The sequence below is a fragment of the Tachyglossus aculeatus genome, chromosome 23, assembly GCF_015852505.1.
Source record: "Tachyglossus aculeatus isolate mTacAcu1 chromosome 23, mTacAcu1.pri, whole genome shotgun sequence".
In the NCBI taxonomy this organism is placed as follows: Eukaryota; Metazoa; Chordata; class Mammalia; order Monotremata; family Tachyglossidae; genus Tachyglossus; species Tachyglossus aculeatus.
This window is the reverse complement of record NC_052088.1, coordinates 34602729-34627787: the sequence shown is the minus strand read 5'-3', so window position 1 is coordinate 34627787 and position 25059 is coordinate 34602729. Positions and strand designations below refer to the sequence as shown.

Below are 25059 nucleotides of genomic sequence, written 5' to 3'. Positions count from 1 at the left end.
GCAGGGGGCCTACCTTGTACAGACGGAGCGATGGACTTTACAACTTGAAATGTCGAATCAACATCGGAACAGATGCCGGTCGTATAGTGTAAGTGTCCACATTTGTAAGCATAAAGAGGTCCGCAGGCCTTTAAAAGAGAATGGCAGCATGAAACGTCCGACCAACCACCGAGAGATTGACGGTCGTTAAAAGATATTACCGTTTCCTGCCTTACCAGAAATCCGCCTTTTGGGTTCGTGACTAAAGTCGACCCAAACGTCATGTTCTCCTTGATTTCCGTGACTTTAGGGATTGAGGTATTGGCTAAGAATAAAACAGACATTTCAGGATGCAGCAACAGAAAGTTACATCATACCCTGCCTACTTTCAGCCTTCCGGACACTTGGTCAAATCAGAGCCCAAGTTTGGTTATACCAAATAGGCTCCCCCCTTCTATTAGGACTATAATGAGTGAGTGGAAAAGCTGACTTCCATCTGGATAAATCGTTTTTCCGACCCGTGAAAGAATGTGGAAATAGCAATTAAGCGAGTGCCTCTGAACACTATTCATCCGACTTCGCTAGCTGCGACAGAGCTGTGTGACTTTGGGCAAGTCACTTAACTTCTCTGGGCCTCAGTTCCCTCATCTGTAAAATGGGGATGAAGACTGTGAGCCCCCCGTGGGACAACCTGATCACCTTGCATCCCCCCGGCGCTTAGAACAGTGCTTTGCACATAGTAAGCGCTTAGTAAATTTTGATTAGTAAATGCCACCATTATTATTATTATAAAATCAACTGCCTCGCCGGATGTGAATGCTGTTTTGGTGTGCTGTGACTGGCGAGCTCAATCATCATCATCATCATCATCAATCGTATTTATTGAGCGCTTACTGTGTGCAGAGCACTTGTACTAAGCGCTTGGGAAGTACAAATTGGCAACATATAGAGACAGTCCCTACCCAACAGTGGGCTCACAGTCTAAAAGGGGGAGACAGAGAACAAAACCAAACGTACTAACAAAAGAAAATAAATAGAATAGCTATGTACAAGTAAAATAAATAAATAAATAAATAAATAAATAAATAAATAAATAAATAAATGATGTGCCATGGACCTCTGACAGGAAAGGGGGTGGAAAAGTGGCCAAAGGAGTCTGAATACGAAGCAGCCTTGCCCTCGCCCGCTCCATGTCGACGTCTCGGGGTCATGATCTGGGGTGACGGAGAAAAACTGCAAAGCCGGATTCCGGCGGTAGCCACGAGACAGGGATAAATTAATGGAAGAACAAGGCCCATTACATCATAAGTGCTCCGTCACCAAAGTTGGTAGTGGAATAGATGCTCGGGGCGGGCGACCAGGTCCGATTTCTCTACATAAAAGGTGCAGTCTGGTCAGCTTCTTTGGGCATTCCCTCCCCCCCACCCCCCGAGAACCACAAGGCAGAAATTTAGTTCAGCGAAGGAAGGCTGAACTGCGAATGCCCTGATACCCTGAGTTATCATAATAATAATAATGATGGCATTTGTTCATCATCGTCAATCGTATTTATTGAGCGCTTACTGGGTGCAGAGCACTGTACTAAGCTCTTGGGAAGCACACGTTGGCAACATATAGAGACAGTCCCTACCCACCAGTGGGCTCACAGTCTAAAAGGGGGAGACAGAGAACAAAACCAAACATACTAACAAAATAAAATAAATAGAATAGATATGTACAAGAAAAATAAACAAATAAATAAATAGAGTTACAAATATGTACAAATATATATCCATATATACAGGTGCTGTGGGGAAGGGAAGGAGGTAAGATGGGGGGATGGAGAGGGGGACGAGGGGGAGAGGAAGGAAGGGGCTCAGTCTGGGAAGGCCTCCTGGAGGAGGTGACCTCTCAGTAGGGCCTTATTTGTTAAGTGCTTACTATGTGCAAAGCACTGTTCTAAGCGCTGGGGGGATATAACATGATCAGGTTGTCCCCCGTGGGGCTCACAGTCAATCCCCATTTTACAGATGAGGTAACTGAGGCTCAGAGAAGTTAACTGACTTGCCCAAGGTCACACAGCAGACATGTGGTGGAGCTGGGATTCGCACCCATGACCTCTGACTCCAAAGCCCGTGCTCTTTCCACTGAGCCATGCTGCTTCTCGATGCTCCGCAAACCTCTCTATAATAATAATGGTGACATTTATTAAGCGCTTACTGTGTGCAAAGCACTGTTCTAAGCGCTGGGGAGGTTACAAGGCAATCAGGTTGTCCCACAGGGGGGCTCACAGTCTTCCTCCCCATTTTACAGATGAGGTAACTGAGGCCCAGAGAAGTGAAGTGACTTGCCCAAAGTCACACAGCTGACAATTGGCGGAGCCGGGATTTGAACCCATGACCTCTGACTGCAAAGCCCGGGCTCTTTCCACTGAGCCATGCTGCTTCTCTAGGCTCTCTAGGCTGCTCACTCTCCAGTCTCTTGACTGTAAGCTCATTGTGGTCAGGAAATGTGTCTGTTTATTGTTTTATCATTTTATTGTTTTATCATTTTATTGTACTCTCCCAAGCACTTAGTACAGTGTTTTGTTTATTACTCTATTTATTTATTTATTTATTTATTTTACTTGTACATTTCTATCCTATTTATTTTATTTTGTTGGTATGTTTGGTTTTGTTCTCTGTCTCCCCCTTTTAGACTGTGAGCCCACTGTTGGGTAGGGACTGTCTCTATGTGTTGCCAATTTGTACTTCCCAAGCGCATAGTACAGTGCTCTGCACATAGTAAGCGCTCAATAAATACGATTGATTGATTGATTGATTGATTTTGTACACTGCTTAGAGAAGCAGCATGGCTCAGTGGAAAGAGCCCAGGCTTGGGAGTCAGAGGCTGTGGGTTCTAATCTCGGCTCCACCACATGTCTGCTGTGTGACCTAGGGCAAGTCACTTAGCTTCTCGGAGCCTCAGTTACCTCATCTGCAAAATGGGGATTAAGACTGTGAGCCCCACGTGGGACAACCTGATCACCTTGTATCCCCCGCAGTGCTTAGAACAGTGCTTTGCAAGCACTGTCACTTGTCTGCTGTGTGACCTTGGGCAAGTCACTTCACTTCTCTGAGCCTCTGTTACCTCATCTGTAAAATGGGGATTGAGACTGTGAGTCCTATGTGGGATTGTACTTCCCAAGCGCTTAGTACAGTGCTCTGCACATAGTAAGCGCTCAATAAATACGATTGATGATGATGATGATAGGGACGGTGCCCAACCCAATTTGCTTGTATCCACCCCAGCGCTTAGTACAGTGCCTGGAACATAGTAAGCACTTAACAAATACCATAATTATTAATTATTATTATTATTACAGTACAGCTTACTAAATGTGCCGGCCACTGTACTAAGCACTGGAATAGATACGAGCTCATAGGGTTGGACACAGTCCCTGTCCTACAACTTTAATCTCCATTTTACAGATGAGGTAACTGAGGCCCAGAGAAGTTAAATTACTGGCCCAAGGTCACACAGCAGGCAATTAATCAATCACGGTGGCTGTGCGCTTACTGGGTGCACAGCACCATAGGAAGCGCTTGGGCGAGCACAATTGGTACACACATCACCTGCCCACAAGGAGCTTACAGTCTAGACAGGTGGCAGAGCCAGGATTAGAATCCAGGTCCTCTGATTCCCAGGCCCAGGGTCTTTCCATTAGGCCATGCTGCTTTCCGGGCTGGATTCATTCAATCATCCAGTCATCATCACCATCATCAATCGTATTTATTGAGCGCTTACTATGTGCAGAGCACTGTACTAAGCGCTTGGGAAGTACAGATGGGCAACATATAGAGACAGTCCCTACCCAACAGTGGGCTCACAGTCAAGCACTTACTGTGTGCAGAATAATAATTATAATACTGATGGCATTTGTTAAGCGCTTACTATGTGCTAGACACTGTTCTAAGTGCTGGGGGAGACACGAGCCAATTGGGTTGGGCGCGGACTGCTGGGCGGGGCCGGGGGGAGGTCTGAGGTGGCAGATTTTGAGAGGAAAACTATAAATGAAGGGCAGAGACGGCCACCAAGCATCCCCAACCTCTAGCTGTCTCCCTCCGGATCTCGGAGAATGGTAAGGCTACCATTCATTCATTCACTCATTCATTCATTCATTCAATCGTATTTATTGGACGCTTACTGTGTGCAGAGCACTGGACTAAGCGCTTGGGAAGTACAAGTCGGCAACATATAGAGACGGTCCTTACCCAACAACGGACTCACAGTCTAGAAGGCTGGTGGTTTTTTGTTGCCGAGACGGACAACCTCCTGCCTGCAGGGAGCCTGCTCTCAACCAATCTATGATATTTACTGAGCGCTTCCTGTATGCAGAACACTGTACTAAACACTTGAGAGAGTACAAAATAACAGAGTTATAGGCAGAGTTATAGTCCTGCTCCCTGCCCACAAGGAGGTTACAGTCTAGAGGATAATAATGCCAATTAATAGAGAAGCAGCGTGGCTCATTGGAAAGAGCGCGGGCTTTGGAGTCAGAGGTCATGGGTTCAAATCCCGGCTCTGCCACCTGTCAACTGTATGACTTTGGGTAGTCACTTCACTTCTCTGGGCCTCAGTTCCCTCATCTGTAAAATGGGGATGAAGACTGTGAGCCCCACGTGGGACAACCTGATCGCCTTGTAACCTCCCCAGCGCTTAGAACAGTGCTTTGCACATAGTAAGCGCTTAATAAATGCCATCATTATTATTCTTCTTGTTATTAATAATCACTATCGTCCTTGTTAAGTGCTTACGATGTGCCTAGCGCTGCTCTAAGCAATAGGTTAGGTACATGTTAATTAGGTTGGATGAAGTCACTTTCCCACAGTCTAAGAAGGAGGGAATAGGATTTAATTTCCACTTAACAGTTGAGGAAACTCAGGGCCAAAGTTAAGTGACTTTTCCCGGGCCACCCAGCAAGCCGTTGGTAGAGGCAGGATTAGAATCCAAGTCTGCTGAATCCCAGGCCTGTGTCCTTTCCACTAGGCCACGCTGCTTCTAAGATGATGGCTCCCGTGGCGGTAGCTAAGAGCGGCCCTGACTTGCTCCCTTTGATAATAATAATGATAGCATTTATAAAGCACTTACTATGTGCAAAGCACTGTTCTAAGCGTTGATCTTCCGCCCTCCCGGCCCCAAAGCACTTATGTTCATATCTGTCATTTTATTTACCCCTTTGCTCTTCCCCTCATCCAGCCCCAAAGCATTTATGTACCTACCTCTCATTTTATTCATTTGTATTGATGTCTGTGTCCCCATCTCTCCTCCTCTCCCCCTCGTCCCCCTCTCCATTCCCCCATCTTACCTCCTTCCCTTCCCCACAGCACCTGTATATATGTATATATGCTTGTACATATTTATTACTCTATTTATTTATTGATTTTACTTGTACATATCTATTCTATTTATTTTATTTTGTTAGTATGTTTGGTTTTGTTCTCTGTCTCCCCCTTTTAGACTGTGAGCCCACTGTTGGGTAGGGACTGTCTCTATATGTTGCCAACTTGTACTTCCCAAGCACTTAGTGCAGTGCTCTGCACACAGTAAGCGCTCAATAAATACGATTGATGATGATGATGATGATAATAATAATAATAATAATAATGACATTTTTAAGCACTTCTTATGTGACGAGCACTGCTCTAAGCGCTGGAGGGATGATAATAATAATAATAATAATAATGGTACTTATTAAGCGCTTACTATGTGCAAAGCACTTTTCTAAGCACTGGGGAGATTACAAGGTGATCAGGTTGTCCCACAGGGGGCTAACAGTCTTAACCCTCATTTTACAGATGAGGTCACTGAGGCCCAGAGAAGTTAAGTGACTTGCCCAAAGTCACACAGCTGACAAGTGGCGGAGCCGGGATTTGAACCCATGACCTCTGACTCCAAAGCCCGGGCTCTTTCCACTGAGCCACGCTGCAAGGTCAACAGGTTATCCCACATGGGGCTCACAGTCTTCATCCCCATTTTACAGATGAGGGAACTGAGGCACAGAGAAGTGAAGTGACTTGCCCAAAGTCACACAACTGACAAGCCCTCTAGACTGTGGACTCATTGTGGGCAGGGAATGTCACTGTTTATTGTTGTGTTGTACTTTCCCAAGCGCTTGGTACAGTGCTCTGCACGCAGTAAGCGCTCAATAAGTACGATTGAATGAATGAATGAATGAATGCTCTGCATGCAGTAAGCGCTCAGTAAATACGATGGAATGAATAATGGTGTCTGTCCCACATGAGGTTCCCAGTGTAAATAGAAAGGAGAACAATTATTGAATCCTCATATTACTGATGAGGAAACTGAGGCCCAGAGAATAATAATAATTATGGTACTTATTAAGTGTATACTATGTGCGGAGCATTGTTCTAAATCCTGGGGTAGATACAAGTTAATCAGGTAGGACACAGTCCCTGTCCTTCACGGGCCCACACTTTTCATCCGTGGCTCAGTGGAAAGAGCACGGGCTTTGGAGTCAGAGGTCGGGGGTTCAAATCCCGGCTCCGCCACTTGTCCGCTGGGTGACTTTAGGCAAGTCACTTAACTTCTCTGTGCCCCAGTTACCTCATCTGGAAAATGGGGATTAAGACTGTGGGACAACATGATCACGCTGTAACCTCCCCAGCGCTTAGAACAGTGCTTTGCACATAGCAAGAGCTTAATAAATGCCATCATTATTATTACCCCCATTGCACGGATGAGGTAAACGAGGCCTAGAGAAGTGAAGTCCCCCTCGTCCCCCTCTCCATCCCCCCGTCTTACCTCCTTCCCTTCCCCACAGCACCTGTATATATGTATATATGGTTGTACATATTTATTACTCTATTTATTTATTTTACTTGTACATTTCTATCCTACTTATTTTATTTTGTTGGTATGTTTGGTTCTGTTCTCTGTCTCCCCCTTTTAGACTGTGAGCCCACTGTTGGGTAGGGACTGTCTCTATGTGATGCCAATTTGTACTTCCCAAGCGCTTAGTACAGTGCTCTGCACATAGTAAGCGCTCAATAAATACGATTGATTGATTGAAGTGACTTGCCCAGGGTCACACAGCAGACATATGGCAGAGCCGGGATTAGAATCCGGGCCCTTCTGACGGCCAGGACCATGCCGTATCTGCTAAGCCACGTTGCCTCTCATAAGAAAAGTGAAGTGATTTGCCCAAGGTAGCAAACCAAGATTACAAGCCAGGTCTTTTTTTATTTTTCTCCTAGACCTGTGCTCTTTCCACTGAGCCGCACGGCCTCCTACCCTTGGCCTGACATACCTGGAAGGTTCAGTTTCACACAAGGCGACGGTTCATCCCTCCCAACTGGACACTTGTAGACATCACCGGTCCTCTTCTTCGGTTGGCCAGCCAGAGGAGAGCCGACCAGGACCCTGGAAATCAATCAATCAATCAATCAATCGTATTTATTGAGCGCTTACTGTGTGCAGAGCACTGTACTAAGCACTTGGGAAGTCCAAGTTGGCAACATATAGAGACGGTCCCTTCCCAACAGTGGGCTCACAGTCTAGAAATCAAGACGCGCAATCCGTTTTCTGAAAAATGAAGTCTCTTTGACTGCAATACCCTTCACAGATCAATCAATCAGTCAATCAATCGTATTTATTGAGCGCTTACTGTGTGCAGAGCACTGTACTAAACACTTGGGAAGTCCAAGTTGGCAACATATAGAGACGGTTCCTACCCAACAGTGGGCTCACAGTCTAGAAATCAAGACGTGCAATCCATTTTCTGAAAAACGAAGTCTCTTTGACTGCAATACCCTTCACAGATCAATCAGTCAATCAATCGTATTTATTGAGCGCTTACTGTGTGCAGAGCACTGTACTAAGCGCTTGGGAAGTCCAAGTTGGCAACATATAGAGACGGTCCCTACCCAACAGTGGGCTCACAGTCTAGAAATCAAGACGCGCAATCCGTTTTCTGAAAAATGAAGTCTCTTTGACTGCAATACCCTTCACATAATCAATCAGTCAATCAATCGTATTTATTGAGCGCTTACTGTGTGCAGAGCACTGTACTAAGCGCTTGGGAAGTACAAGTTGGCAACATATAGAGACAGTCCCTACCCAACAGTGGGCTCACAGTCTAGAAATCGACGCACAATCTATTTTCTGAAAAATGAAGTCTCTTTGACTGCAATACCCTTCACAGATCAATCAATCAATCAATCAATCGTATTTATTGAGCGCTTACTGTGTACAGAGCACTGTACTAAGCGCTTGGGAAGTATAAGTTGGCAACATATAGAGACGGTCCCTACCCAACAGTGGGCTCACAGTCTAGAAGCGGGAGACAGATAATCAAGGCAACAGCGATAATCAGAAATAAATAACAATAATAATGACAACTGTGGTATGTAATAACGGTGGCACTTCTTAAGCGCTTACTATGTGTCAGGCACTGTTTTAAGCGCTGGGGAAGATACAAGGTAATCAGGTTGTCCCACGTGGGGCTCACAGTCCGCATCCCCATTTTACAGATGAGGGAACTGAGGCACAGAGACCTGAATTGACTTGCCCAAGGTGGCGGGGCCAGGATTAGAACCCAGGTCCTTCTGACTCTCAGGCCCTCACTCTATCCACTAGGCCCCTCGATGCCCTGCTAAGAGGGAATGGTTAGATCGATCAGTCGTCTTTATTTTTTGAGCATTTGCAGCGTCAGAGGTGTTAAATGACACATCCAAACCAAAGAGATGTAGACGACAAGAAAGGCATAACTCCTCCCAAAATTGGAGGCAGGAGGATGGGTTAGACTGGGCCACTGAATCTTCATTCAGGCCAAATCCAGGCAGTGATTCTGCTAAATCAAATCTGAGGAATATTATGCAATTAAACCCTGCTAGCTCCAGGTTCTTGAAAAATAAATCGCTTCAAATCCCCGAAGGATTAATTCAACCAAGGAAATAATAATACTTGAGAGCTCACCTCCTCCAGGAGGCCTTCCCAGACTGAGCCCCTTCCTTCCTCTCCCCCCATCCCCCCCTCCATCCCCCCATCTTACCTCCTTCCCATCCCCACAGCACCTGTATATATGTTTATACATATTACTCTATTTATTTATTTATTTTACTTGTACATATCTATTCTATTTATTTTATTTTGTTAGTATGTTTGGTTTTGTTCTCCGTCTCCCCCTTTTAGACTGTGAGCCCACTGTTGGGTAGGGACTGTCTCTATATGTTGCCAACTTGTACTTCCCAAGCGCTTAGTACAGTGCTCTGCACACAGTAAGCGCTCAATAAATAAGATTGACGATGACTGTCTCTATATGTTGCCAACTTGTACTTCCCAAGCGCTTAGTACAGTGCACTGCACACAGTAAGCGTTCAATAAATACGATTGATGATGATGATGATGATACTAATAACGATGGCATTTGTTAAGCGCTTACTATGTGCAAAGCACCGTTCAAAGCGCTGAGGGGATACAAGGTGATCAGGTTGTCCCACGTGGGGCTCACGGCCTTAGTCCCCATTTCACAGATGAGGTAACCGAGGCTCAGAGAAGCCTATTGCCATGCCACATCACAAGGAAGGAGCTTTAGAAGCAGCGTGGCTTAGCGGATAGAGCTTGGTCCTGGGAGTCGGAAGGGCCTGGGTTCTAATCCCTGCTCTGTCATTTGCTTGCTCTGTGACTTTGGGCAAGTCACTTCACTTCTCTGGGCCTCCATTCCCTCACCTGGAAAATGGGAATTAAGAATGTGAGCCCAATGCGGGACGGTGACCGGATCCAACCTGATGAACTTGCATCTTCTCCGGTGCTTGGCAAATAATATGTGCTTAACAAGAGCCATAATAATAACTATTATTATTAGACATAAGAAACAAATGTTTGGGAAGTGAAAATCATCATCATCATCAATCGTATTTATTGAGCGCTTACTATGTGCAGAGCACTGTACTAAGCGCTTGGGAAGTACAAGTTGGCAACATATAGAGACAGTCCCTACCCAACAGTGGGCTCACAGTCTAAAACGGGGAGACAGAGAACAAAACCAAACATACTAACAAAATAAAATAAATAGAATAGATATGTACAAGTAAAATAAATAAATAGAGTAATAAATATGTACAAACATATATACATATATACAGGTGCTGTGGGGAAGGGAAGGAGGTAAGATGGGGGGGATGGAGGGGGGACGAGGGGGAGAGGAAGGAAGGGGCTCAGTCTGGGAAGGCCTCCTGGAGGAGGTGAGCTCTCAGCAGGGCCTTGAAGGGAGGAAGAGAGCGAGCTTGGCGGATGGGCAGAGGGATTGGGGGCATTCCAGGCCTGGGGGATGACGTGGGCCGGGGGGCGAAAATGTAAAGCAAACTGTGTTATTTCCTTATACTCTCCTGCCATGGAAATAAATTTGTCGAGGAATGAGAGCGTCAGAAGTGCTAGCTGCTTAAAGACCAGATTTGGTAAGAAAGGTTTTACAGGAAAGATGACCAGCCCCTTAGTTTCGGATTATGGAGTCATTTTTGTGGAGGTATTATAAGCAGCAGGAGAAGCAGCGTGGCTCAGTGGAAAGAGCCCGGGCTTGGGAGTCAGAGGTCGTGGGTTCTAATCCCGGCTCTGCCACTTATCGGCTGTGTGACTTTGGGCAAGTCCCTTCGCTTCTCTGGTCCTCAGTTCCCTCAAATGTAAAATGGGGATGGAGACGTTGAGCCCCACGTTGGACAGGGACTGAGTCCAACCTAATTTCCTTGTGTCCTCCCCAGTGCTCAGTACGGTGGGCAGGAATAGGTCTGTTTGTTGTTATAGTGGACTCTCCCGAGTGTTTAGTACAGTACTTTGCATACAGTAAGCGCTCAATAGATGATTGAATGAATAAATGAATGAATGAATGAATCCCTACGCAGGACATCCATCAGAAGATGGATTTTGTGGTATCTGTTAAACACTTAGTACATGTCAAACACTGTAATAATAATAATAATAATGATGGCATTTTTTAAGTGCTTACGCTGTGCAGAGCACTGTTCTAAGCGCTGGGGGGGGATACAAGGTGATCAAGTTGTCCCACGTGGGGCTCACAGACTTAATCCCCATTTTACAGATGAGATTACTGAGGCTCAGAGAAGTTAAGTGACTTGCCCAAGGTCACACAGCACACATGTGGCGGAGTCGGGATTCGAACCCATGACCTCTGACTCCAAAGCCCGGGCTCTTTCCACTGAGCCACGCTGCTTCTCTGCTTCTCTGTACTAAGCGCTGGGGTAGATACAAGCTAATCAGGTCCCACATAGGGCTCACAGTCTAAATAATAATAATAATAATAACATAAGCGCTTACTATGTGCAAAGCACTGTTCTAAGCGCTGGGGAGGTTACAAGGTGATCACGTTGTCCCACGGGAGGGCTCACAGTCTTAATCCCCATTTTACAGAGGAGGTAACTGAGGCATAGAGAAGTTAAAGTCACACAGCTGACAATCGGCGGAGCCGGGATTTGAACCCATGACCTCTGACTCCAAAGCCTGTGCTCTTTCCACTGAGCCACGCTGCTTCTCAGCGAGGGACTCAACTCAATAGGAGGGAGAACAGGGACTCCGCCTTTACTTTGCAGACAAGGGAGCTGAGGTACAGAGAAGTGAAGCAACTTGCCCCAAGGTCACACAGCGGATAGGTAGTGGAGCCGGGATTAGAACTCAGGTCTTCTGACTCTTAGATCCATGCTCTTTCCACTGGGTTAACAGACTCAGGACCCTCTGAAGTGAATTTTCAGATCCTGATGCTGTGTTCACCTCTTCGGGGCCATTTGAGGCCTCTTTGGGAACTTAAGTAACGCTCAGGGAGCCAGATGGAGGCTGTGCTGTGTGACGTTGGCCAAGTCACTTCACTTCTCTGGGCCTCAGTTCTCTCCTCTGTCAAATGAGAAGCAGCGTGGCTCGGTGGAAAGAGCCCAGGCTTGGGAGTCAGAGGTCATGGGTTCTAATCCCGGCTCTCCCACATGTCTGCTGTGTGACCTTGGGCAAGTCACTTAACTTCTCTGTGCCTCAGTTACCTCATCTGTAAAATGGAGATTAAGATTGTGAGCTCCACGTGGGACAACCCGATCACCTTGTATCCTCCCGAGTGCTTAGAACAGTGCTTTGCACATAGTAAGTGCTTAACAAATACCAAAATTATTATTATTATTATTATTATTATCATTATTATTACATGGGGATGGAGACACTGAGCCCCACATGGGCCAGGGACTGTGTCTGACCTAATTATCTTGTATCCACCCCAGCACTTAGTACAGTGCCTGAAACATAGTAAGCACTTAACAAATACCATTATTATAATTATTTAACTGGCAGGAATGAGAGAGTGGGAATAGCCCTTTGAAGCCACTGGCACCATCAATTATTTAATGATAATAATCATAATAACGATAATAATGATGGCAAGCAGTGTTCTAAGCGCTGGGGGGGGATACAGGATACAAGGGGATCAGGTTGTCCCACGTGGGGCTCACAGTCTTAATCCCCATCTTATAGATGAGGTAACTGAGGCTCAGAGAAGTTAAGTGACTTGCCCAAGGTCACACAGCAGACATGTGGCAGAGCCGGGATTAGAACCCACGACCTCTGACTCCCAAGCCCGGGCTCTTTCCACTGAGCCACGCTGCTTCTCTATAACAATAATACTTGTTAAGCGATTACTATGTGCCTAGCACTGTTCCAAGCACTAGAGTAATCAATCAATCAATCAATCGTATTTATTGAGCGCTTACTGTGTGCAGAGCACTGTACTAAGCACTTGGGAAGTACAAGTTGGCAACATATAGAGACGGTCCCTACCCAACAGTGGGCTCACGGGAATCAGGTTGGACACAGACCCTGTCCCATATAGGGCTCACAGTCTTAATCCCCATTTTCCAGATGAGGTAACTGAGGCCGAGAGAAGGTCCCACAGCAGACAGGTGGTGGAGCCGGGATTAGAACCCAGGTCCTTCTGATTCCCGGGCCCGGGCTTTATCTGCTAGGCCATACTGCTTCTGATTCCTTCACGCGGGTTCTCAGAACGGGAGCCCATTTGAGGCCCATTTGTCGTTTCTGCTGGGTAACTCCATCATAATGATTTTGACCGATGTCTCCATGTTTTGTTTTGTCGTCTGTCTCCCCCTTCTAGACTGGGAGCCCGTTGTTGGGTAGGGACCGTCTCTATACGTTGCCGACTTGTACTTCCCAAGCGCTTAGTACAGTGTTCTGCACACAGGAAGCGCTCAATAAATACGATTCAATTAATAAATGAATAATAATAATGACGGCATTTGTTAAGCGCTTACTCTGTGCCGAGCACAGTTCTAAGCGCTGGGATAGATACAAGGTTATCAGGTTGTCCCACGTGGGCCTCACAGTCTTCATCCCCATTTTGCCGATGAGGTAACTGAGGCACAGAGAAGTTAAGTGATTTGCCCAAAGTCACACAGCTGACAAATGGCCGAGCCGGGGATTAGAAGCCATGACCTCTGACTCCCAAGCTCGGGCTCTCCCCCTTCTAGACGGTGAGCCTGCTGTTGGGTAGGGACCGTCTCTATATGTTGCCAACTTGTAATTTCCAAGCGCTTAGTACAGTGCTCCGTACCCAGTAAGCGCTCAATAAATACGATTGAATGAATGAATCTTTCCACTCAGCCACGCTCCTTCCCCTTCTTCTCCCTTGTTCAAATGCGTAACTTCAAACGCACTGTAAAAACCAAGGGAACACCACTGCAGGACTAAATGATTTAAAACCGAGTGTTTCTCAGCAGGCTTTGTCCTTCTCTAAAACCTTGGTGGGAGAATGAATTTCTGGAGGGTTGCATGAGAAGGGCATGACCGTCTATAAAACAGTGGAAGGAGGAGAATTTGGTCAGTAAGATCATCATCATCATCATCAATCGTATTTATTGAGCGCTTACTGTGTGCAGAGCACTGTACTAAGCGCTTGGGAAGTACAAATTGGCAACATATAGAGACAGTCCCTGCCCAACAGTCGGCTCACAGTCTAAAAGTGAATGTATAACTATTAAAGTAATTACAAGAACAACAATGAGCAGATGTTGAGACCATTTTAGAGCGGGGTATTCTAAACTCCGCACCCATGGTCAGGTTTGGCAATCAGAAGCCACTCGATTATTTACAACCATGTCGATAAAGAACCTCTGCAAGCTAAACACAGTCACTCCTCAGCTAACGGGATTTTTACGAGGCCGACTAGGTTTTCGAATCCTTGATGAGAAAAGAATCGGTCCTGCCGTTTAAAAATCGTTCTGAATTAAGCTAAACTTTGAGCTACCCAGTTAAAGCCAAAAATAATGAATAGCGGCTGATCTTAATCGGGAGTGTAATGTTTTGCTATTGAGAAATCATGTGATTTCTGAGCCAAAGATCCAAAAATAGACTACAGAATAACCTGCAGAAAATCACACAAAGCAGGGCTCCTTCTTTGACTTATTATGATTTTTTTAAAGTGTCAAGGTCAAATAGTTATTTAGGCATATTTTGGGGCACATGGCTCATGAGGGAGCATGTTTACTATGTTGAAGAATTTCCCTATTTCCTTCGAGGTCCAGTTGCTACAAGAAGACAAAAACAAAGATCAACTCTTTGTTAGACATGAATGGAAGTAGAGATTTGAGTACATCCAAAAGCTGTGAGGGACACACGTGCCCCCCAATCCGAGTTAAAACTATCATCGAACCATTTTCAGAAGAAGAGTAAAAGACATCACTTTTTTCCCACCTAACACCACTTGTGAGCACAAACTCATTTGTAAATTGCTTTGAATACAAAAACATAACTGGAGAATTGAAAGAAGTCAATTTTAATTGGTTTTGCTTCTCTCTTTAAAAACCTCTTTAATCAATTAGTGGCATTTACTGAGCGCTTACTGTGTGCAGAGTGGTCAGTGAGGGGAGACAGACATTAAAATAAATTATAAATATGAGAAATTAATTAATTCATTCAATTGTATTTATTGAGCGCTTACTGTGTGCAGAGCGGTCAGTGAGGGGAGACAGACATTAAAATAAATTATAAATATGAGAAATTAATTAATTCATTCAATCGTATTTATTGAGTGCTTACTGTGTGCAGAGCACCGTACTTAGCACTTGGGAAGTACAATTCAGCAACAAAGAGAGACAATCCCTGCCCATAACGGGCTCACTGTCTAGAAAGGGGGAGACAGACATCAAAACAAGTAAATACGAATCAATAGCATCAATATAAATAAATAGAATTATAGATATATACATAGAATAGTCCTTCCCTTCCCAGAATGGTTACCCTAATCAATGGTATGGATTGAACACACACTATGTGCAAAGCACTGTAAGAAGCCTTTTGGAAAGTGGAATATAATTGAGTATTTTGACCTAGCCCCCGTCCTTAAAGAATGTATAATCTAGCGGAAGCCAATAAGGCAACCCAACCGTATTATATAGCCATACGACTTCAGACTGTAGGACACATCCATTGGTACTTGGATGGTACACAGAAGCAGTGTAGCTCAATGGAAAAGAGTCCGGGCTTTGGAGTCAGGGGTCATGGGTACAAATCCCAGCTCCACCAATTGTCAACTGTGTGACTTTGGGCAAGTCACTTCACTTCTCTGGGCCTCTGTTCCCTCATCGGCAAAATGGGGATGAAGACTGTGAGCCCCCCGTGGGACAACCTGATCACCTTGTAACCTCCCCAGCACTTAGAACAGTGCTTTGCACATAGTAAGTGCTTAATAAATGCCATCATTATTATTATTTATCTCATGTCCCCTACTTTTTAAATGGTATTTGTTAAGCACTTACTGCGTTGTACCCTCCCGTTATTGCCCCATCTCCCTCTTACCATTCCTCTCCCAACTCCTTGAGTGAGCTGTCTACACCTGCTGTCTCAAGTTTCTCTCCTCCAATTCTCTCCTTGACCCCCTCCGATCTGGCTTCCGACCCCCTCACTCCATAGAAACTGCCCACTCAAAGGTCACCAATGACCTCCTTCTTGCTAAATCCAACAAACTCTACTCCATCCTAATCCTCGACCTCTCCGACGCTGTCGACCGCCCCCTTCTCCCGGAAGCATTATCCAATCTCGGCTTCACTGATGTCCTCTCTTGGTTCTCCTCTAATTTCTCTGGCCGCTCATTCTCCGTCTTTTTCATGGGCTCCTCCTCTGCCTCCCACCCTCTAACTGTGGGAGTCCCTCAAGGTTCAGTTCTGGGTCCCCTTCTATTCCATCTCCACCCATTTCCTTGGAAGACTCATTCACTCTCACGGCTATAACTACCATCTCCATGCAGATGATTCCCAAATCTACATCTCCAGCCCTGATCTCTCTCCCTCTCTGCCGTCTCTTCCTGCCATCAGAACAGCTCTACTTGGATGTCCTGCTGACACCTCAAATTTAACATGTCCAAAACAGAACTCCTTATCTTCCCACCGAAGCCCTGTCCCTTGCCTGAATTTCCCATCACTTTAGGCAGTACCAGCATCCTTCCTGTCTCACAAGCCCATAGCCTTGGACTTATCCTTGATTCCTCTCTCTTATTATTATTACTACTACTAATAATAATGATGGTATTTAGTAAGCGCTTACTATGTGCGAAGCACTGTTCTAAGCGCTGGGGAGGTTACAAGGTGATCAGGTTGTCCCATGGGGGGCTCACAGACTTCATCCCCATTTTACAGATGAGGTAACTGAGGTAGAGAGAAGTGAAGTGACTTGCCCAAAGTCACAAAGCTGACAATTGGCGGAGCTGGGATTTGAACCCATGATCTCTGACTCCAAAGCCCAGGCTCTTTCCACTGAGCCACGCTGCTTCACTTACTCCTCCTCCAGGAGGCCTTCCCAGACTGAGCCCCTTCCTTCCTCTCCCCCTCGTCCCCCTCTCTATCCCCCCATCTTACCTCCTTTCCTTCCCCACAGCACCTGTATATATGCATATATGTTTGTACATATTTATTACTCTATTTATTTATTTATTTATTTATTTATTTTACCTGTACATATCTATTCTATTTATTTTATTTTGTTGGTATGTTTGGTTTTGTTGTCTGTCTCCCCCTTTTAGACTGTGAGCCCACTTTTGGGTAGGGACTCTCTCTATATGTTGCCAACTTGTACTTCCCAAGCGCTTAGTACAATGCTTTGCACACAGTAAGTGCTCAATAAATACGATTGATTGATTGATTGATTCAATGAACATATTTAATCTATCACTAAATCTGGATGGTTCAACCTTCATAACTCAAACCCACCCTTTCCTCTCCCTGCAAACTGCTACCACACTAATCCAAGCACTTATCCTATTTTGCCTTGATTACTGTATCAGCCTCTTTGCTGCCTTCCCAGCATCTTGTCTCTCCCCACTCCAGTCCATACTCCACTCTGCTGCCTGGATCATTTTCTACAAAAATGTCCAGCCCATGTTTCCCCACTCCTCAAGACCCTCCAGTGGTTGCCCACCCACCTCCGCATCAAACAGAAACTCCATACCATCGGCTTTAAAGCCGTCCACCACCTAACCCCCTCCTACCTCACCTCCTCGGCCCACACACTTCACTCTTCTGGTGTCACTATCCTTTTCACTAGGCCTCCATCTCACCTGTCTTGCCGCTGACCCCTGGCCCATGTCCTGCCTCTGGCCTGAACCTCCCTCCTTCTTCAAATCCAATGGATAATGACTCTCTCCCCCTCTTCAAAGCCTTACTGAAGGCACATCTCCAAGAGGCCTTCCCTGATTCAGCCCTCTTTTCCTTTTCTTTAACTCCCTTCTGCATCACCCTGACTTGCTCCCTTTCTTCATCCCCCTTCCCAGAGACACAACACTTATCTACCTACCTATAATTTAGTTATTTATATCAATGTCTGTTCTCCCCTTCTAGACTGTAAACCCAATGTGGGCAGGGAATGTGTCTGTTGTGCTTAGTACAGTGCCCTGCCCACAGTGAGCGCCCAGTAAATACAATCAACTGAATAATTGAACAGACGGTTGGAGAACTTTCTATGAGTCTAGCTGTTGTTTTATACATGGTTAGGTTGTAAGCTTATTATGGGCAGGGAACATTGTTTGCTCATTTTGTGGTACTGTGCTCTCCCAAGCGCTTAGAACAGTGCCCTGCACGTAGTAAGCACACAATAAAAACCTCTGATTCATTGATTGATTCTCAGCCTCCTCCCTCTGGACTTCCTCCAATTTTCTAGACTGTGAGCCCACTGTTGGGTAGGGACTGTCTCTATATGTTGCCAACTTGTACTTCCCAAGCGCTTAGTACAGTGCTCTGCACACAGTAAGCGCTCAGTAAATATGATTGATTGATTGATTGATTAACAATGGCATTTATTGAGCACTTACTACGTGCAGAGCAGTGTGCTGAGTGCTTGGGCGAGTCCTTCCTTTTGGAAGCCTCCTCCCCACGCCCAGTGATCCATTCACTGGGCTTAAGATTGTTTCCCTCATATCACCTCTTAAAGCTGCCAAAATTCAGGTTCCCAAATGCAGTCAGAAACAAACATACATCTCCTCGCTCCCATCTCACAGATCATTCAAGTCCAATTTTAGGTTGCACCTAGAGCTGGAGAAATCAGCCCAGTGTTTGTTTCCATGGCAAAGTTAATAGCAGCTCTGCTTGTTTATACAGTTTCCCCCTCTCCCTCTGGCTCTTTGTGCCAGGAGCAAGGTCATTTTAATTCCTGAAAAAAATGTCAAACTTTGCCATTCGGGAGCTTGAGGCTGAGATTTATGACAGGTCTTTCCAGACAAGTGACTGAAAGAGCAGGGGGAGTTATTTAAAATATTTTGAGTTGGTACTCTCCCAAGTACTTAGTACAGTGCTCTGCAAATGGTAAATAATAATAATAATAATAATAATAATGATGGCATTTATTAAGCGCTTACTATGTGCAAAGCACTGTTCTAAGCATTGGGGAGGTTACAAGGTGATCAGGTAAATGCTCAATAAACATGGTTGATTGATTGACTGATTGCTAAAAAATGTTCTTCTCCAAACTGGGTGTTTTCTGTGACACTGTCCTACATGACTGGCTGACCTCATTTTCACATTCCATAATACGATTGATATTTCCTCTATGTTTGGTAGGTTTTATTTGATTTTACATCACAAGGTTAACCTCATCAGTCAATCAGTCAGTCTTCTGGTGAGCCTTTTGGGGGGCAACTTTTAAGGGAGAAGGTCTAATTGCCTTTCCCCATTTTGGGTGAGCCATTATTTTTCTTAAATTTAGTCCTGTCAACACACTCAGGGTGTTATCAAATAGAACAGCCATCCTCTCATTCATTCATTCATTCAGTCATATTTATTGAGTGCTTACTATGTGTACTAAGCGCTTGGGAAGTACAAGTTGGCAACATATAGAGATGGTCCCTACGCAACAATGGGCTCACAGTCTAGAAAATATAATGATGGCATTTATAAAGCGCTTACTATGTGCAAAGCACTGTTCTAAGCGCTGGGGAGGTTACAAGGTGATCAGGTTATCCCACGGGGGCTCACAGTCTTAATCCCCATTTTATAGATGAGGCACAGAATTGCTCTCAGCAATTCCACAACCACTAGCTTGTACTGCTTATATTCATGACTGGTGATTAGCCTTTCACATTAACAGTGGGATTTCCCTTTCTTTTTTTTTTTTCCCCATAGTGGTGATGGACTGCACAAAGTCATGCCCACTCTCTCCTACTTCGAGAGCTATGCAATTTTTTTATGGTATTTGTTAAGCGCGTACTATGTGTCAAACACCGTTCTAAGAGCTGGAGTCGGTACAAGTTGATTAGGTCGGACACAGTCCCTATCCTGCCCGGGGCTCACAGTCTAAGTAATAATAATAATAATGATGATGGCATTTGTTAAGTGCTTACTATATGCGAAGCACTGTTCTAAGCGCTGGGAGGGGGATACAAGGTGATCAAGTTGTCCCACGTGGGGCTCACAGTCTTAATCCCCTTTTGACAGATGAGGTAACTGAGGCTCAGAGAAGTTAAGTGACTTGCCCAAGATCACACAGCAGACATGTGGCGGTGACGGGATTAGAACCCACGTCCTCGGGCTCTTTCCACTGAGCCACGCTACTTCTCAGCCTCCCAAGTAGGAGGGAGAACTGGTATTTAATCCCCATTTCACAAGTTCAGGAAACAGAGAAGTGAAGTGACTTGAGAAAGGTCACACAGCAAGCAATCGGCAGAGCCAGGATTAGAACCCAGATCCTCCGATTCCCAGGCCCGCGCTCTTTCCGCTAGGCCAGGCTGCATCTTTTGGACAGTGCGGTAATCCAGTACAGCATGATTTCAATAGTTTAGAGCCAAGAAACTGTTACTTTAGTGCATCATTTTCACTCAGTGCCAGATTCTCATTCCATTCTGGGAAATGACTAGCATGGCGTTAGTCGGCTGGGATTCTCTAGTCGATATCCCCAAATCATCCAACCCGAAATAAACAATTACAGCGACAAACGTCTTCGGTAATCTGAAATGCTTTCCGTAGCTGTGTTTCAAACTAAACAATGGCAAGAGAATTGCAGTCTCAGAAGAATTTTTTTCTTAAAATGGAAGTCTCCCTTCTGGTTTAAGAAACAGTGCTTGATTGGAGGTTTTACATTTGGAAGGAAGCGTAGCACTAGGGATGAAACCCAGGCTTCTTCCCAGAACCTGAGGGCCCATGGTGTACTCATCTCTAATAATAATAATAATAATGATGGCATTTGTTAAGTGCTTACTATGAGCAAAGCACTGTTCTAAGCACTGGGGAGGATACGAGGCGATCAGGTTGTCCCATGGGAGGCTCACAGTCTTAATCCCCATTTTACAGATGAGGGAACTGAGGCCCAGAGAAGTGAAGTGACTGGCCTAAGGTCACACAGCTGACAATTGGTGGAGCCAGGATTTGAACCCATGACCTCTGACTCCCAAGCTTGTGCTCTTTCCATTGAGCCACGCTGCTCCTCTGCTTGCAGGGGTTGGTTGGAGTAGCTTAAAGGACCCGGTGATAAAAGCCGAACAGCTGTGGTGTGTTTCTAGGGTCCCTGCTCCCCTCACCCCCTTCTCCTGGTCACTGCTTCTGATGTCTCTCACACTTCCACAAGTCGGACTTTCTCTCCAAGCACTCAGTACAGGGCTCTGCCCACAGTAAGTGCTCAATAAATAACACTGACGGATTGATTCTGGAACTTTCTCTCCCAGGGTTCCTGATGGCGTCGGACTCTCAGCCCCTCGCCCTCCTCCCTGAGGTTCCTGCTTGGTTCCCCTCCCCCTCGGCGGACTCCATCCTTCCAGTCAATCGCTCCCTGGGCCTTGTCTCCGAGCCAAAGTGCTCAGCCATGACCCAGCCGGAGACCACATCTGCAGGCTGGGCAGAGAAGGAAACAGACAGACACATGCAATCTCTGAAAGGGGACTTTTTGACCTTGCTACCTCATTGTGTTCTCTGTGAGCTGACCTTATTAACTACCTTATTTGGCAATCCTTAATGGAGCAGATAAATGAATTCACAAGTCTCCCAAGCCCGCAACCTTGGTGTCATCCTCAACTCCGCTCCCTCACTCACCCCTCACATCCAAGCCATCACCAAAACCTGCCGGTCTCAGCTCCGCAACATCGCCAAGATCCGCCCTTTCCTCTCCATCCATACCGCTACCCTGCTCGTTCAAGCTCTCATCCTATCCCATCTGGACTACTGCATCAGCCTTCTCTCTGATCTCCCATTCTCGTGTCTCTCTCCACTTCAATCCATACTTCATGCTGCTGCCCGGATTATCTTTGTCCAGAAACGCTCTGGGCATATTACTCCCCTCCTCAAAAATCTCCAGTGGCTACCAATCAATCTGCGCATCAGGCAGCAACTCCTCACCCTGGGCTTCAAGGCTGTCCATCACCTCGCCCCCTCCTACCTCACCTCCCTTCTCTCCTTCTCCAGCCCAGCCCGCAACCTCCGCTCCTCTGCCGCTAATCTCCTCACCGTTAGGCCTCGTTCTCGCCCGTCCCGCCATCAACCCCCGGCCCACGTCATCCCCCGGGCCTGGAATGCCCCCAATCCCTCTGCCCATTCACCAAGCTAGCTCTCTTCCTCCCTTCAAGGCCCTGCTGAGAGCTCACCTCCTCCAGGAGGCCTTCCCACACTGAGCCCCTTCCTTCCTCTCCCCCTCGTCCCCCTCTCCATCCCCCCCATCTTACCTCCTTCCCTTCCCCACAGCACCTGTATATATGGATATATGTTTGTACAGATTTATTACTCTATTTTACTTGTACATATCTATCCTACTTATTTTATTTTGTTAGTATGTTTGGTTTTGTTCTCTGTCTCCCCCTTTTAGACTGTGAGCCCACTGGTGGGTAGGGACTGTCTCTATATGTTGCCAACTTGTACTTCCCAAGCGCTTAGTACAGTGCTCTGCACACAGTAAGCGCTCAATAAATACAATTGATTGATTTATTGCCAAGCACTGTTCTAAGCACTGGGGTAGATACAAGGTCATCAGGTTTCCCCATGTGGGGCTCACAGTCTTCAACCCCATTTTACAGATGAGGGAACTGAGGCTCAGAGAAGTTAAGTGACTTGTCCAAAGTCACACAGCTGATAAATGGTGGAGCCAGGATTAGAAACCACGAACTCTGACTCCCAAGCCCAGGCTCTTTCCACTAAGCCACGCTGCTGTGTAAGTCTTCTGCCTAAGAATCTGTACTTAGAGCCTAGTTACTGGATATGAGACACACGAACATAGAATAGGTATCTAATACCCATTGAACAGATGAGGAAATTGAGGAATCACATCTGTACAGGGGAGATTAGATAGCTGTTCTCCCTCAGACTGAGCCCCATGTGGCACTATAACTGACCTGATTATTTTGCATCTTCCCTAAGACATAGCAGGCAATAAGCACTTAAATATCACAAGTTTCATTAGCAATCAATCTATTAAATCATTCAAACGAGAAAGCTGCGGGACCTTTAATTAAAAGAACTTGGGGCTGACCACACCTTTAATTTAGTGCGATTATATAATTTATAGTGTAATTATGCAACTTAATTTAGTGCAATTTCCTCAGAGCCATTGTGGTTTTTTTGTTTGGTTTTGTTCTCTGTTGTGTTCCTATTTTGGCCCAAAAGCCTTCTCTGAGGTAGGAGAGTACAGGCTGTACCAGTATTTCTGGTGAAAAATTCCTGGGACTGGCCTTTTCCCCTCAACCCTGATTCTATTTCAAAATTTAGGATGTCCAACCCCTAAACAGTTCATTCCCACGCAGAGTAATCCATCCACAAGTCCAGGCCAATCCTTCTAAGCCGAGCATTTCCCCAGTCCCCTGCGCTTACCATTTTCCTTCTTCATTTTCAAACTGTTGGACGGTGTAACCGAACATGTCCTCTACCGGGCCGCTGAAGGTCAGAGCGTTTTTCACGTCCACGTTGAATGACAAACATAAGGGCAGCAAGACTTGAAAGGGGGGAAAAAAACCAAAAACTCCAGTTACAAAGAGTTGAGTAGGTTTCAGCCCGGCTTCAAATGCAGGAGGCGTCGCAGGGGTTATTAATCAATTAATCAATCATATTTAATAATAACAATAATGGCATTTATTAAGTGCTTATTATGTGCAAAGTTACAAGGTGATCAGGTTGTCCCATGGGGAGCTCACAGTCTTCATCCCCATTTTACAGATGAGGTAACTGAGGCCCAGAGAAGTGAAGTGACTTGCCTAAAGTCACACAGCTGACAAGCGGCGGAGCCGGGATTTGAACCCATGACCTCTGACTCCGAAGCCCGTGCTCTTTCCACGGGGCCACGCTGCTTCTCATATTTATTACTGTATTTATTTATTTTACTTGTACATATCTATTCTATTTATTTTATTTTGTTAATATGTTTGGTTTTGCTCTCTGTCTCCCCCTTCTAGACTGTGAGCCCACTGTTGGGTAGGGACCGTCTCTATATCTACCCAACTTGTACTTCCCAAGCGCTTAGTACAGTGCTCTGCACACAGTAAGCGCTCAATAAATACGATTGATTCTCAGAAATGAAGAGAAATGAAGTGACTTGCTCAAGGTCACACGGTAGACAAATGGCAGAGCCGGGATTAGACTCGTGCCTTTCTCCCAGGCCCGTGCTCTATCCAACAGGGATACCGGTGACTTGAAGGGATGGAAATTCAGGACCCCAAAGAGGCATAAACCTTCCCAAGAGACTCTGTCCTTCTGTCCCATGGTGGGGAAAAGCTGACCTGCATGATTTCTAACCCTGAACTAAACGATGCTCATTCCCATGGAACCATGAGGGGCCCCATGGTCTAGGGGAAAGAGCACAGGCCTTTCATTCATTCAATCGTATTTATTGAGCGCTTACTGTGTGCAGAGCACTGTACTAAGCACTTGGGAAGTACAAGCTGGCAACACATAGAGACGGTCCCTACTCAACAGTGGGCTCACAGTCTAGAAGGGGGAGACAGAGAACAAAACCAAACATACTAACAAAATAAAATAAATAGAATAGATAGGTACAAGTAAAATAAATAAATAAATAAATAGAGTAATAAATATGTACAAACATATATACAGGTGCTATGGGGAAGGGAAGGAGGTAAGATGGGGGGGATGGAGAGGGGGATGAGGGAAAAGGCCAACCAACACCACTATTTTACAAACATACTCCTCGACGTCCGCTCATCGTGGTGAAGGAGATCATCATCATCATCAATCGCATTTATTGAGCGCTTACTATGTGCAGAGCACTGTACTAAGCGTTTGGGAAGTACAAATTGGCAACATATAGAGACAGTCCCTACCCAACAGTGGGCTCACAGTCTAAAAGGGGGAGATGTATCAGATGAGTTGATTTTAGGTTTCCTCTGGGACTCTCTGTTGCTCCATTAAGAAATTCTCCACAGAGCCAAGGCCCTCAATTATTACCGACTGAGAGGAACCTTGAGCATTTCTTTGTGTTGTTTTTTTTTTCCAGGAAAGAAAGGGAAGTGGTTTGGCAAATGGGAAGAAAGGCCATTCCAGGAATTCGGGATGGTCTCGGCAAAGACTCCGAGATAGGAGGGGAAGAACTGAAGTCAACGGGCTCCGAGTGGAATTACTGGAAAGGAGTATC

The 25059-nt window shown here is 45.7% G+C and overlaps 1 protein-coding gene across 1 annotated transcript in view; it reads right to left on the bottom strand.

Moving 5' to 3' along the window:
- Positions 1-24135, bottom strand: part of ITGA1 (integrin subunit alpha 1) — a 116190-nt gene extending 92055 nt beyond the window's left edge. Inside the window, exons 1-5 of the mRNA XM_038765571.1 lie at positions 24093-24135; positions 23286-23406; positions 7268-7380; positions 216-304; positions 14-128 (exon numbers count right to left, since the gene is read on the bottom strand). Coding sequence (XP_038621499.1) covers positions 14-128; positions 216-304; positions 7268-7380; positions 23286-23406; positions 24093-24135 — 481 coding nt within the window. The remainder of the gene's footprint in view (positions 1-13; positions 129-215; positions 305-7267; positions 7381-23285; positions 23407-24092) is intronic.
- Positions 24136-25059: the final 924 nt, after the last annotated feature.